This window comes from Lepisma saccharinum, chromosome 10 (genome assembly GCF_977018435.1).
Source record: "Lepisma saccharinum chromosome 10, izLepSacc3.1, whole genome shotgun sequence".
NCBI lineage: Eukaryota > Metazoa > Arthropoda > Insecta > Zygentoma > Lepismatidae > Lepisma > Lepisma saccharinum.
Genome location: NC_139238.1, coordinates 15,079,298 through 15,094,847, shown reverse-complemented (window position 1 = coordinate 15,094,847; position 15,550 = coordinate 15,079,298). Strand labels below are relative to the sequence as shown.

The following is a 15,550-nucleotide window of genomic DNA, read 5'->3' as shown; positions in this document are numbered from 1 at the left end:
ACTGAAATTAATAGAAAATAATGTATAACAGCTTCGCAGAAAACGTGAGTACCTTAATTATCTATTACCGCATCTCTCATTCCCATAGTATTAACATATTTTGTTTTATAATGGAAACATGAAGTAACATTCTGTAATGTTCATTTTTCATCGTTTTGAAAGGTGTGAAATACCTCTCAAACATGAAATTTTGAGTTTATTTGTGGACGCAACACTTTCGGAAGTCTGAATTATCCTCTGAGTTATGCAAAATTCTGGTGTAAAAATTTGAGAAGCAAAAATGGACTCTTGATAAGTTCATATGTGTGCTATTATGTAATAAGTAGAGGCACATATTTTTGGTAAATAAAGAAGCAAAATTTCGGTACAAAAAGAGTCAATTTTGGGTTCGAAAGTAGTAAATAAAATGAAATTTTGCTCTTATAGCAGTGAAACAGCACCATATAAAATGACATTTTGGTTTTAAAAAATGTTAATATAATCCCAAATTTGATTTAAAAACTGCACTATTACACAAAATAAACATATCCCTTCTAATAGCACATTAAATAATTACCAGAATATTAAATTTATTCCTGTATAAATGGGTCCATTTTTGCTTCTCAAATATTTATAGCAGAATTAATATATTTTCCGTGAATTGCATAACTCACAGGATACTTCAGACTTCAGAAAGTGTCGCGTTGGTATATAAACGGTAAATTTCATGTTTAAGAGTCTATTTCGCATTTTGCAGTTCATTTCACATCATTTCGTGAGAAAACAAGGTAGGAAAATGCACCTCACACCTTTCAGAAACATGAAAAATTAACATTAGAATGTGTTATTTCACATTTCATGTTTTCGTCAAAAACGAAATATGCATGCCTCTAGTAATAAGCATACTTTTTAAATCTAATTTACAATTGTATTCACCATTTTAATACCAAAATGCCATCTTCTATACCACTTTTGATTCCAGAATGTGTCCATTTTTTGTACCAAAATATTGATGTTTTATTCGCCATAAAGTGCTGAAAGAAAGTTGCAATTGATTTGTTGTTTTGAATTAATTAATTAATACGTCTTGGATGTGAAGAATATTCTAATGATGGTTGTCTTCATTTGATCCGTAACCAGGACTGAAACGAGCACTTGATAAGTTGAAGGAGAAGGAAAGAGACAAAGTGCTGACGGAAGAAGAGTTGAAAGCAGCCCAGGAAGCTGTTGCTTATGGCTGTATTAAATATGCTGATTTGTCGCATAATCGAAATCATGATTATATTTTCTCTTTTGACAAGGTAAGTGCTGTACTAGTTATCCGTAATAATAATTTGGAAAAAAAACCACTAGATATGCATAATTTATTTTTGATAGATACATGACATGTGAAATGTATTGTTCATTTTTCATGTTTTCAAAGGTGTGAGGTACCATTTCCTACCATGTTTTGTCATCAAATGATGTGAAGTGAACTCCATAATGCAAAATATACCCTGGAACATGAAATCAAAGCTTATTTACAAACACAAGTCCTTGTGTTCTAAATTCTCAATTATTCTGTGAGTTATGCAAACTAATGGAAAATTGATTAATTCTGCTGAAAATATTTGAGAAGCGAAAACAGACTTCCTTGCACAGAAATAAACTCCTATAGCTACATAAATGTCCTGTTAGAAATTAAATATTTATTTTGTACAATAAGTATAGTTTTAGTATCAAATCTAAGATTATATTTATTTATTTATTCCAAGTTTCAGATACAGCACTCTTAAGGCCATTTTACACTGAAAACTCTAACAAATAACAAGATCAAGTCAAGATGGTTTAAGGTTAAAAAAAAAAAAAAGGTTAAATGTAAACATAAGGCATAAACAAGGAAACAAACAAAGATTTACATATTCATTTTTAGGGAAGATCGGAAAATACTTTCAGGGGCAAAAATGTCTATGATTGTGGGTAGTTTATTGTAGAACTGGGGCAGCCTGTGGAATAGAGTGTGCTGTATAAGGGAAAGCCTAGCGGTGGAGGTGTGGAACAATTCAGTGTTTCGGGTCGATCGAGAGGGAACTCTGAAGTTGAATTCTGTAAGCAGAAATTCAGATCTTAATTTTGATGATTTTATAGAAAGATTTCGTATCGGCCATATCACGTCTGGTCTGCAGTAAGTAAATGTTCAAAGTAGTCAGGATGTCAGGTTTCTGAAGATGCCGCAGAGAAGGAATTCTATGACGAACAATGGCGGTAAAGAAGCTGAGGACGGAATCCATGCTAGAAACATTTGTATTGGAAGCCATGGTCCAGACTGGAGAGCAGTATTCAAGAATCGGAGAAATGAATGATTTGAAAAATAGGCTTAGAGAAGTTTGAGTATCAATTTCAGTGAATCTGTAGAGGAGGCCTAAGAGGCGCATTGCACTTTTCGTTGTAGCTGCGATGTGTTCCTTAAAGTTCAGTTTTTCATCTATGATAACACCTAGATCTTTTTGAGTCGCAACTGTAGTAATATCATTGTTTTCAAGAACATAATGAGAATGTATTTTGTTCTTTTTTAAAGAGACTGTGAGGGAGGAACATTTCTGCAGGTTAAGTTGTAGATTCCACTGCTTACACCATGTGACAAGTTCGGAAAGAGCATTCTGGAGAATCACAGCATCTTGTGTGGTTGAGATTTCTTTGAAAAGTTTACAGTCGTCAGCAAACATGAGTATATTGACAGGAAGTGAGGAAAGTCTTTGTGGGAGATCATCCATGTATAGGATGAACAAGAGATGGCCCAATACGCTCCCTTGTGGCACCCCAGACAAGACAGGAAGAAAATCAGAAGAGACGCCTGAAAGAGTGACACGCTGTGTATGTGGGTGTAGATAATCCTGGATTATGGAGAGAAATATGCCATGTATGTTAAATCTAGTTCGTAATTTGTGAATAAGAAGAGCATGGTTTATTTTGTCAAAGGCTTTTGAAATATCCAAGTATATCACATCTAGCTGGGAATTTTTGGAAATAGCCCTGGTGGCATGTGAAAGGAGAACTGAAAGATTAGTCAAGCAAGAGCTATCAGAAAGAAAACCATGTTGGACAGTACTGATATGCGGAGATGTAAATCTGAATAATCTGTCCATAATGATTTTTTCACAGATTATAGACAGAGGTGACAGGAGTGATATTGGTCTGTATGATGTAGTACTATTTTTATCTCCAGATTTGTGAATGGGTACAACGTTGGCTTTCTTGAACATCTGAGGAAACACGCCTTCAGAGAAGCACCTATTTAGCAAGAGAGAGAGAGGATGAGCCAAGAAGTCAGCAGTGTTACGGAGGAAAATCGTGGGAATTTCATCTGGTCCTAAAGAGTGGTGTATGGGTAATGAGGCAAGGAGAGGTTTAACTTCTTGAAGAGGTTTTGATAGTGGAGAGAGAGTGTGAACAGACCGACTGCATGTTGGGGAGTGGGTTGGTTGTAGCATGCGAGGTGAAGTTTTCGTGAAAGAAACTGTTAAATAAGTGCACTCTTTTATCTTCACAGGCTGTTTCGAATTTGTACTTGATTTCCATGGGGATGCGTGATTTTTGCTTTCTTGAATTTAGCAATGTAAATAATTTATTTGGATTGGTAAGGCACTGTGCTGTTACGTTGTCTACGTAGTCCTTGTATTTCTTCCTAAGTAAATACTTGGAGTGACGTCTGATGCTACAGAAGGTTTGGTGTGTATGCACATTGGGGCTATGTTTCCACAGATTCCAGGCTTCCTTTTTGTTTTTTAACACCAGGAGAACTTCATTGTCAAACCACACTGGATATTTTGTAGATTTCGGTTTCCTGGTCAGTACAAAGTCGTTAATCACGGCGTGAAGTGCGTCCACAAACATCTCCACTGATTTGTTGACGTCATCATCCTGCACCAGACACCAAGGGTAGAAATGAAGAGCTCGTCGAATGTCCTCCCAGGGTGCATTCCGCCACAGGTGATGAGGCTGCTCTTGCGGTTGAGGCTTTCCCTTCTCCACGGGGGGCAGGTACACAAGGACATCTAGCGAGTCGTGGTCCGATGGTAAAATGTTTTTTTCCGGGGTTATTTCTGGATCAGGCAGTGTTGCCAGGACATAGTCTAAGTTGCTATCATCACGTGTCATGCATGTTGAATTGCTTCAGACCAATACCATTCACGAATGTGTCCATGAACCATTGGTCAGCCGGGCAGTTTGCAGTACCAGACGTGGGAGTGTTCCAATCGATGGAAAGGTTTAAGTCACCAAAAAGCATTACGTCACCACACATTAAGGCTGCCAAGACTGAATCCCTGCAGGCTTCCAGAATTTGCACGGGAGAGTTTCTGTTCAGTCGATAATATGAGCCAATTAAAGTTTTCCTACCTTTTTCCATGTTAAGTTCAACCCACACGAATTCACAATCACGGTTCAGATCATTTCGAATTTTGCTTTTCCACTTCAGATTTACGCACACCATGACACCCCCTCCCCTTCCAACAGACCGATCCTTTCGGAAAATATTGAAGTGATTCGCAAAAGGCAGTTCATTGTCTGGAACAGTATCGTTCAGCCAGGTCTCCGTAAACACCAAACAATCATAGTTCAACAGCTCCGTCAGATGAGTAGTGCAGTCTGTGAGTTTATTTTTTATGCTTTGAGCATTTTGGTAGTAAACTGAGAGGGAGATAGAGTTCTGTTGGATGGGCCCGGGATTCAGATGGACGTCACCACACAGGAGCGCGAGCACGGTAGCTGGCAAGGGTTGTTGACTTACCTCGATGGTGGGGGTCCCGTTGTACCGGCGGCCGAGTCATGGCTGCAGAGAGCTCGGGAACGATTTGAATGGCTGGAACAAAGTAACTTCAACATTTCAACACCGCGAAATGTCATTTTGTATGCCGCTTTGGATCCTGAAATGTGTCTAGTTTTTGTATCAAAATCTTGATCCTTTGTTCATCATAAATATGTGGCCCCATTAACCCTGCGTTAGGCGTCATTTTCTGTAACATAGATAGGCACAGCTGTCTCCCAGGCATTTAACTACCTATAAGTAGGGACATGAAGTTTTTTCTCTAAATTTCGATGTTATATTTTACTGCAATTCGGTGTTATTAATTTAAAATCCGTTATTTTTACATGCATTTTTACTGTTTCTTCTATGTTTAAGATTTTCACATTGCTTTACTTCTGGAAAATTCAGACAAATGTTCATTTTAATGACAAAGAAAATACATATATGCAATGAAATGTTTATTGCATGATAACACCCAAATCCTTGAACGCAATCATGCACATCACATTTCTCTTACAATGTCAAAAAATCCCTATGCGACCTCTCTCTCTCTCTCTCTCTATCTATCTCTATCTCTCTATCTCTCTCTATCTCTCTATCTCTATCTCTCTATCTCTATCTCTCTCTATCTCTCTCTATCTCTCTATCTCTATCTCTCTCTCTCTCTCTATCTCTATATCTATCTTTCTCTATCTCTCTCTCTCTCTCTCTCTCTCTCTCTCTCTCTCTCACTTTCTCACTCATTCACATCTACCTACCTACCTACCAACCAACCAAATTGTTGATAATTATTTTTCACTATTTACTTAAGGTAAGATATAATTTGATTAGTTTGTCTATTAGGTGTAGGCTTTGGTTTTTTTTTATTTATCAAAGGTTTATGTTAATAGAGTGTAACTCACACCACATGCCAACATTTTCAAACACATCATGTTCTGTCAGTAGCAGTTGCTGCTTTAGTGGGAACAACCACTTATTTTTCGTCTCAAATATGTTATTACCAAGCTTAAACAGGGTGTCTACCAGTCAAGAGGATGTCTAGAAATCAACAGATAGGTCAATAAAGTCAAGAAATTAGATTGTGGTCAAGATTTTTTTTTCCCCCAGTATAGTGAATTTACATTGTAATGTACCTGTACCGGGATTTGACAAAATTGAATATTTGAAAACCTCTAAAATTGTATTGAATTGTGATTAAGATTTTTTCACTTTGTTTCTTAAGAATTTCATTCTTGTACGCATGATGTTTTGTAAAAATATGTAAGTGATGTGGCCATTTTACATCCAGGATGAAGTCTGAAGCACTAATTTTTACATGCATTAATATTTAAAGCTAGCCTAAATCTCTTGTTAAAGTACAACTTCAGTTTTCAACTTAACCAGCCTTGTGGTAGGAGTTTTTCATTGTATAAAAATATATATTTTCTTAATTTTCAGCTATACATCAGTAGGGGGTGATTAAATAAATGTCAAGAGCAAGGGGGGGGGGGGGGAAAGGTCAAGGAAAAGTCATGAAATAGTCAAGAATTTTGGATTTGTTATTTTGGTAGGCATCCTGATTGAATCATATTTTTGAATTTCAATGTCCACACAGTTCATAAATCGTGTTGTATAAGTAAAGCTATCTGAAATCAAATTCCACACAATCATCAACTCTTCTGCAACATAAGAAGATCTGGACGTTTCGGGTAGTCCATAATCTTTTGCCAGAGAAATTATGCATGATGTATGACAACTGACCCAACGGTCATGAACCGGCCCCTGTGGCCGAGTGGTTAGCACAACGTGCTGCGACGCCAAGGGTCCCGGTTTCGAATCCCGCTCGGGCTTGGTTGCTTGTGAATGTCCATTCATCAATTTCATCACTCATCCCCATCTTCGCAAATTAGCCAAGAGGCACAAAACGTAAAGTAAAATAAACCAAATCAATCAGTCAACCAACGGTCATGAAACTAACTACTAACATACATTATGTGTGTGTGTTATTGCTAAATACCATAACTAAGGTGGAAGAAAACAAACACACAAACTATTTCTTGAAGCAGGATGCACTAAATATTTTTAACCCTCTGCCGAACTTGTTTTTTCTTCCCTTTTTTCTTTCCACGGCAAGCCTCGTTCAGCAAACATTGTCTGAAGAGTAGGCTGATTCTGTTACAAGTCAACCCCCCAATTCTTTAAACCTTTTTGCTAAAATTTGGAAAAGCTTAGTGCAAGAAAAGTATAATTTTAAGGAATATACAAACAATGGCCAAAAGTGTGCAGCGCTGCATCCTGCATCGATTAAATACGAATATAATATTACTCCGTGCCGAATTCTGGCACAAATAGATATTTATTAATTGAACCCTCGGAACAAGCATAATATCTCTCTCACTACTTCCGAGTTCCTAACTGCATAACAAATGTGTGCTCGCAGGAAGCATTAGCACTACTGCAGCAGGACGAATGACGGTTTCGTCATAGTATCGTGGACATAAATTTATATGTGAAGCCAATGCTTTTTCTCTCTCTTTCTCTCTCTCTCTCTCTCTCTCTCTCTCTCTCTCTCTCTCTCTCTCCCTCTCCCCTCATCTCCTCTCCTCTCCTCTGTTTCTTCCCAATCTTCTCTCTTAGATGAGTGTGTCCTGGAAATAAATGGAGAAAATAACAATTAGCAATTCAAGAAATTAATAATATCAAATAATAACACTACGAGAACAATGATAATAATTTTTTATTATTGTTATTACTTTTATTACCGTGTAAACTAGGCGAAAGTTTTCCTTGCAGTTTCTGTTGGACAAAATTGGATCTGTTTGAGATTAAGATGTGGTATGGCCTGGCCACCCTGCGCTCATTACACAAGAATAGTGAATCTGTGACAAGGGTTATTGCAGACTCTTAATGTTTTGTCCGAATGTCCTTGTATAGTGCCAGAGATGGTACTAAAAGATAGTTGATAGTCTTTGTTCTTCCAATGTAATTTTAATGTATTTTCTTGTATTTTAATTTTCTAATAAAACGCAGTTTCTAGATGTAATATTTTGACAACATATGTCCCTGTCTATGGCGAGGCTTCCTCAGTTCTTTGATTAGAAGTCTGTTTCAAGAGTTTTTACTTAAACACATTTTTCATAGACAGAAACTTATTTTCAGCAGTTCCAATGAGAGACAATACAACGCACTGAATTCAATACACCAACATTTTCTTTGTAAGGTTTAAAATCGCTGAGTTAATATTGAAAACTTTTACTCATGAAAGAAATAGTATATATCTGGATATTATAGCAAAGCTTGTCGACTTGTAGCACGTGACTGTTGTTAGTTGTTGTTATTACTATTAAACGTGCTGCATCATATGTAGAGCCCGGAAGTTCAGGCATTTATTTTCGTTAAAATAGGCAGGCAAAAAGGCATTTATAATATGGAAAATAGTCACTATAAACCGAAAAAAAAGGCTCATTTAAAAGTCGCTTACTTTTATCTATAATTTCTTGCAAAAATGTTAAAATCTACATTGGGAAGAGCATTTCAATTTTCACCAAATTCACGCACATAACCATGTAACTTACCACTTAATGGTACACTAAATTTCGGCATAATGACCTACCCGATCCTTTCCCTCCAAAGTGCAGAACTAAACTAAAGATAGAGAACTTGATTTTGGAATTTATGTAAAGGCCCTTGGGCATTAGTGCTGTTTCTTGTCAATAACGTCCTGACACGGATGCTGGACGATGACGTAATTGAGCAGATGTTCTGCAACAGGTTTTCAGCAGTCAATCATGCACAAGGAAATCTTAACCGAAAGGCAATATCCTAACTCAGCATGAAATACTTTTTTCTCACACTTTTCTCCTTCAGCAATGTTGAAACATGCGTGAGTTCAATATTACTTAAATAAGGTGAAAATTATTCACATAATAAACGGAAGAAAAATAAATGCCAACAACGTTTTTTGGGAGAAAAATAATATATACTTACACTTTTTTTAAAAAATGGTCCAATTTCATTGAAAAAGGCAAAAAAAGGCATTATAATTAAAAATAGGCAGTGGGGTCCCAAAATAGGCAAAATAGGCAAAATGAAAAGGCTTCTAAAACATTCAAAACAACATAAAAAACGTATATCCGGAAATTTTTTATGAATATATGCAGTAGATAAAAAGAGGCATTTTGCCAAACTACCGGGCTCTAATCATATGTTTATTACGTGCTGTAAGTCAAATTTTCTTCCAAGGCCTCCCCGATGGCGCAGTGGCAGCATCGTTACCTTGTAATGAAGAGGTCCCGTGTTCGATACCCGGTGGAGGCACACAGTGGTTCGGATCCCACTTTAAACTGGAGGTCCAGTCCCAATTAGCCTTACTGTGCATAAAGTGGACTTAAAACACCAAATCAATCAATCAAATAAAATTTTCTTCCTTCAGATGCACCTTTTGTGCAGCATTTATTCAATTTTCATCCTTAGATGGCAGCATGTTAAATTTGTACAATAAGCTTAACACACTCTGTTTTTTAAATAAATATTAATGCAAAATTATTATTGCAGATCTGTTTTTTGTTGGAATATTGACAAAATATTTCTTTGAAGCATATTTATACTGACATCTCATGTCAGTGGCGTAGCAAGGGGTGGGTGAAGTGGGCGACCGCCCAGGGCCTTGCACTTGAAGGGGCCTCGCATCCTATGGGGTTGATACGAAAAATGTAATAAATAGAAGTGAGAAAAATAGATGAAAATGGCTAATAATGATAAAATGAGAGTAAAAATTATTTTGGTTTTCTCATGTGAAACATATACACAAAAATTGACGATAACTTGCTTGGACATTTTCATGTATTTAATCTTTTCTTGGAAAAAAAACCCCAAAAAAAAAAACGATTTGTCGATACTAAAACCGATTGTGTTGAGGAGTCAGCCTCGTAGCTAGATGCCAAAGGCACCCTAGGCAGGATTGTGATTTAGTGGCCCTCCTTACCCCCGCTTTACCAAACACCGACAATTTGTGTGTGTCCTTCGTTATTTTCTTCCTTCAAATTTGGGCCCCGGGTTTGATACCCGGTAGAGGGACATAGTGGTTCGGATCCCACTTTAAACTGTAGGTCCAGTGCCGATTAGCCTTACTGTGTATAAAGTGGACTTAAAATACCAACTCAATCAATCAATGAAAAAAAATCTTCCTTCAAATTTTGAAATGAGGAAACAAAGAAAAACTCATCAAAAATATTATAGGTTCTTATATTTAGAGGTTCCTAGTTTGCATTTCTGATTTTTTTTAAAAAAAATAGGATATTTATGGATATTTCAGTTATGTCTTAGTGCCTGAAGAACATCTTTAGGAACGTACTATTACTACTAATTTGGTTATAGAAAATTCCAGCAGTGTGTTACAAGAATATATCTCTGCCAAGTATAAATTTTCTCTGTTGCATATTATTGAATATCATTTTTGTCAGTAATTTATTATTATTATTTAAATATGATAATCTGCTGACGTATCCCTGAATACTTTGTATCGATTCACATTGAGATTTCAAATTTAAAGAACGGATGGGGGCCTCGCATTCTAATCTCACCCATTGCCTCGCGATACGTTGCTACGCCACTGTCTCATGTTGAGTTCCTCTACAAACCTCTTGAAGGAAGGTGCAAGAGAGAGTGAATCTGAGATCCCTAAAGAGTTACGATAGTCTTTTTGTAGAGGTGATAACAGGGAAGCTGCATTCACCTTATCACCAAAGAAAGAAAAGTGAAGCATACATTCTATATTGGAACAGGAAATCATGCACAATATACGAGGGTCACTATTTATATTTTGAGCCTAACAATGAAAAAACAGGAATTTGGCATTGAAAACTGCTTTATTGTTTTTCGAAGTATTCTCCTTTATGGTCAATACACTTTTGCATTCGTTCGAACCATTTGTCAAAGCAGTTTTTCCAATGTTTTTGAGACACCTCCATAATATGGTTTTTGAACGCATCAACGGTGTCTTCCGCCGACGAAAATCGTTGTCCACGCAATTTATTCTTGACATTCGGGAACAAGAAGAAGTCATTGGGTGCCAAATCAGGACTGTATGGCGGATGACCCATCAATTCGATTTTTTGGCTGTTCATAAAGTCGGTTGTTAGACGAGATGTGTGACAGCTGGCATTGTCTTGATGAAGAATGATCCGACGGCGTTTGTTTGTTTTCCGTATTTGACCAAAGACCTCTGGCAAACAAATTGTTGTGTACCATTCAGAGTTGACCGTTCTACGTTCCTCTAAAGGCACAGTTGCCACATGATCAGTTTTCCCGAAAAAACAGGCGACCATTTGTTTCGATGTGCTTCGAGTGCGAACAACTTTTGTTGGATTGGGTACATCTTGAAACACCCATACAGTCGACTGCTGTTTACGTTCCGGCTCATATGCATATATCCATGATTCGTCACCTGTTACAATCTTATATACGTCTTTTGAAGCACCACAATTGTATTTATTGAGCATTTGTTTGCACCAATTGACGCGAGCATCTTTTTGAGTTTTTGTCAAATTGTGTGGGATCCAACGAGAACATACCTTTCTCACAGCTAAATGATCATGTAATATGTTATATATGCTGATGGAACTAATGCCTATGGTTGCCTCAATCTCACAGTATGTCACATGACGATCTTGCAGTATTAGGTTTTGCACAGCATCAATGTTTTCTTGAACAACAACTGATTTTGGATGACCTTCGCGAATCTCGTCGGTGAGCGAATGGCGGCCACAATTAAATTCGTTATACCAGCGTTTCACAGTGGCAAAGGATGGGGCTTCATCGCCAAATGTGGAAGTAAGTTGATCGATGCACTCTTGTCTTGATAATCCACGTCGAAAATCGTAAAAAATCATCGCACGAAAATGTTCACGAGTTAATTCCATTTTATTGTTGTCGCGCAATCTCCAAGGCAACATAAACAACAAATGAAGCTATTGACAAAACATTTGAAGTACATTATGGTCAATAATGCCGGACGATTCCGTGCAAACGTCAAATCGTGCCTAACTTCAATCAGTGTTGCCAAGGCTCAAAATATAAATAGTGACCCTCGTACAGAATGGAGCTGAGCGTAAATAAATATATGTATTCTCTCTGAATCCGAAACAAGTCTGATCCCATGAGGAGAAGAGACAGGTCACAATGTTGATAGTTCGGGACTGATGAAAGGGGTAAACAGGAACAAAGCCAAATTGTAATAAAATGAAGAGAATGAACGGAATGAAACTGGTTTTCCCACTTTGCAATACAGCAGCACTTCCTTCCTTTGCAATAAGGTGATTAGAATTCTAAATACAGAGCTTCCACTGGGATCTAACCCGGGAATCCTTGAATACAAGGCGACAACCCTAACTACCAGGCTGTCGGAGGAGGCTCAATCAATGCAATTATATCTTTGCTGAAAGAAGTGAATTAACTACACAGTAATATTTTTTTAAGTATCCCGAAAGAGCACAACATAACTTTTCCTTTTGTATACTCACGTACGAGGATTATCTTGTGGATGTGAGAACCAACAGAAATGATGAAATCCTTTATCCTTTCCTCTCGGCTTTCAAACTCTTTAGTTCCCAGTTGGATAGGCTGATATTTCTCTTTCGTAATGTGAAAACGACTGTAAATAATAAAAAGAACAAGGAACGAATGAATGAGTTAAAATTTTGAGGTGGCTCTTTTGCACCCTTCAAAGTATGCGAGGAAAACCCCTCCCACCTAAAGTCCTTACCTTAATTTAAAAAACAGGGTGTTAAATGCTGCTTGAGAAAAGTTGAAAGTGTAAGTTTGTGAAAGGACCTGCCCACGTTAAAAACGTAAGGATGTTCTCAGAAACAGTGCAAGATGCTCGCTCTTCTCAAAAAGCTAGGAACATTTCAAAAGGACAGTCATCATCTTAACATGCATGATAAGCAGTTGGGAAAGTATAATATGCACATACGATGAGAATATGCCGAACATTGCTTTATCAGTAAGGTGATCGATCGCCAGTGCTTACAATGTGTGTTAAGGGTTTTGTGTAGATAGACATTCTTGTACTATGTTACTTTGGTTTCTTAAATACGTGCCTGCATCAACAAAGTTAATGTAATTATTTTGGTATCGAGCACTCTGCGCATGAGTGTCTGTTGTAGGTCATGTCAGTGTCACGCATAGAGCTCAAATCGGTTTCCGTAGTCACATATTTACATTACTTGACATAGTCTGCAAGATAAAGACCACATTTACAAGGGTTTCTTGGAATAATTAATACTTGAAAGGCAGTAAGGGGATCTAGTGGGGTCTAAAAGATCACCCCTTGGCCAATACCTGGGTAAAATAAATCGAAATAATCTCCTGCACGATACATTATTTCTAGTTGAGGAGAATTCATAATGAGCGTAGCAAACTCTATTTACCTTTCTCATTGACATGTGATTGTAGAGGAAACTTGCATTCTGCAATTGGCAACTCTGTCTATATGGCTTTATATTAATCTATATTTTGTTCTTTCCATGGCAACAATAAGTAAGACACGAACAATTACGTATTGTCGAAACAAAACAATAATTAAGTACGAGGTTCAATTGACAAATAAAGTTACATTTGCAATGATTTTTTTCTAAACAATGCATGGATTGAAAAATCAGAATTGACCTCTTACATTATTTACCTTAATTGGAATAAAATTAGGTCAGTATGGAATTTATCTTTTGAAGCAATACTAAAGCTGATACTTTTATGTCCTATACAATGTCCTAGGTTTGATTTCACGGATGTTTGCTACGTGGAGAAATAATTGAAGAAATCCATGATGTTCCAGGTGTGACAATGACACACTCCAAATCTGAAACAATAATTATTTTCTAGAGGAAGTCATGAGTTGTGAAATTGGTCCAGTGACTTTAGGACGTACATAAATTACATAGTTTGTTACATACTTGCTGTTATTTGTGTCAGAAACCAAGTTTTACGTTTTCCAATTCAATTAGGATTCAAGGTAGCTCTATCAAACAAAAAACATAATTTAGCAAATTTTCTGGTCTTTCTTGGTTATCTTCACTTTTTGTGTACAATCCATCTTTTCGTTTGTTTTTTTTTTTTGTGTTTTTTTTTAATTTTCAAGGTGAATTTTTGGCGCCATTTTTTCAAGTTCCAAACAAGACATTACTAGACTGTAAGGTGTTCACTGAATGTAACATATACTACCGCCAGATTTTTTTTATTACTGATCCCAAAGCCATACCAAAATGAAACTTACACCAAACAGAGAATACAGTTAACTCTACAACATACGTTATTCCCACTAAAATTGAAGATACGTTTTTTTTTTTTAGATATTCAAGATCAAAGGTCACATCATGTGACCATGAAGTAAAAATTTCTATATTTTCATATGAAACTATTTTTTATGGAACTTATGCTACCATAGCTTCAAGATGAAAGTTATACCATAATTAGCAGGAAAGTTATACCATAATTAGCAGGAAAGTTGTGATTTTTTTTATTGTTACTTCATGTGCTCTACCATCCTACCAAATTTTATGAAAATCTGAGATGGTTGGGTTGAAAACCTCATTTTTGTGTGATGATTTGGCATGGAATGACCCTTACTTAAAATTAAAACTTAATTGGAAATTTAAAACATTCTTCTATTTGTTCATCAAAATATAGGTTGTAAGCTTCAGTTTAATGCTGTTTAAATAGTATTTGGACTAACTTTACTTTTTTAAATGGTAGGATCACTTTGTCATGGATTGGCTGAAATGTTAAATTATATGAACAATGAGAATTTTAGCACTATGAAGGCAAAAAAAAGGTCAAGAAGAAGGATAAAAAGGTCAGGAAAAAGTCATGAATTTTGGATGTTGTTGTTTTGGTAGACACCCTGTTAAAGTCATAATTTGTTACCTCTCAATATTACTTTTTTTTAATTTATAGATGTTGGATGATAAAGGCAACACTGCAGTTTATCTTCTGTATGCCTACACTAGAATTCGATCAATTGCAAGGACTGCAAACGTTAGCCAGGAACAGATTCAGGAGGCTGCGAAGACAGTAGGCGTTTCACTGGATCATGAAAAAGAGTGGAAACTTGCTAAGGTAATATTTTTTAAAACCTTTGTCCAACCATTCATATAAATAAATATAGTCTGAAATTGTTGTGTAGGTGTGCTTAAGAAACTTGAATCATATTTAGAATACGTATATTGTTTCCCTTGTCATCTTAGCACCACCAGAAGATTGTTTAGAAAAAAAATATTGAAAATAGAGATGGTGCAGATTAACACTAGCTTACCTGAGGGGGGGGGTCTCTTGTTTTTTGATCTTTCAAATGTGAATACAGTAAAACCTGTCTATCCCGGAACATGATGGTTCCGAGCAAAATTGTCAGTCTTAACAGTTTTCCTTCTTATATAGGGTTGACTTTAAATACAGTATAGAGCGCTGGAGGAAATAATGGAAAGACAGATTTACATTTCGCATTACTTATAATGTAGAGTACTAATGCATGTACGCTCATGAATAAAAATGCGACGCATTCATCAATTTCATCATATCATCACTCATCCCCATCTTCGCAAATTAGCCAAAAGTGGCACAAAAAGCGAAGTAAAATGGACACTCACAAACATCCATGCCCATGCCAGGATTCGAACCCGGGACCCCTGGCATTGTAGCAGGATGTGCATAGAGGGAAAGAGAAAGATTGAAAGATGGAATGAGAGAGGTGAAGAAAGATTGAGATTAAAGTGAAGAAAAAAAGAAAGAAAGAAAGAGAGATAATGAGAAAAA

At 36.6% G+C, this 15,550-nt stretch overlaps 1 protein-coding gene across 1 annotated transcript in view; it reads left to right on the top strand.

Moving 5' to 3' along the window:
* ArgRS (arginine--tRNA ligase-like protein) overlaps window positions 1-15,550 on the top strand; it is a 72,210-nt gene that overhangs the window by 50,074 nt on the left and 6,586 nt on the right. The window contains exons 10-11 of the mRNA XM_083129583.1: window positions 1,120-1,280; window positions 14,696-14,857. Coding sequence (XP_082985709.1) covers window positions 1,120-1,280; window positions 14,696-14,857 — 323 coding nt within the window. The remainder of the gene's footprint in view (window positions 1-1,119; window positions 1,281-14,695; window positions 14,858-15,550) is intronic.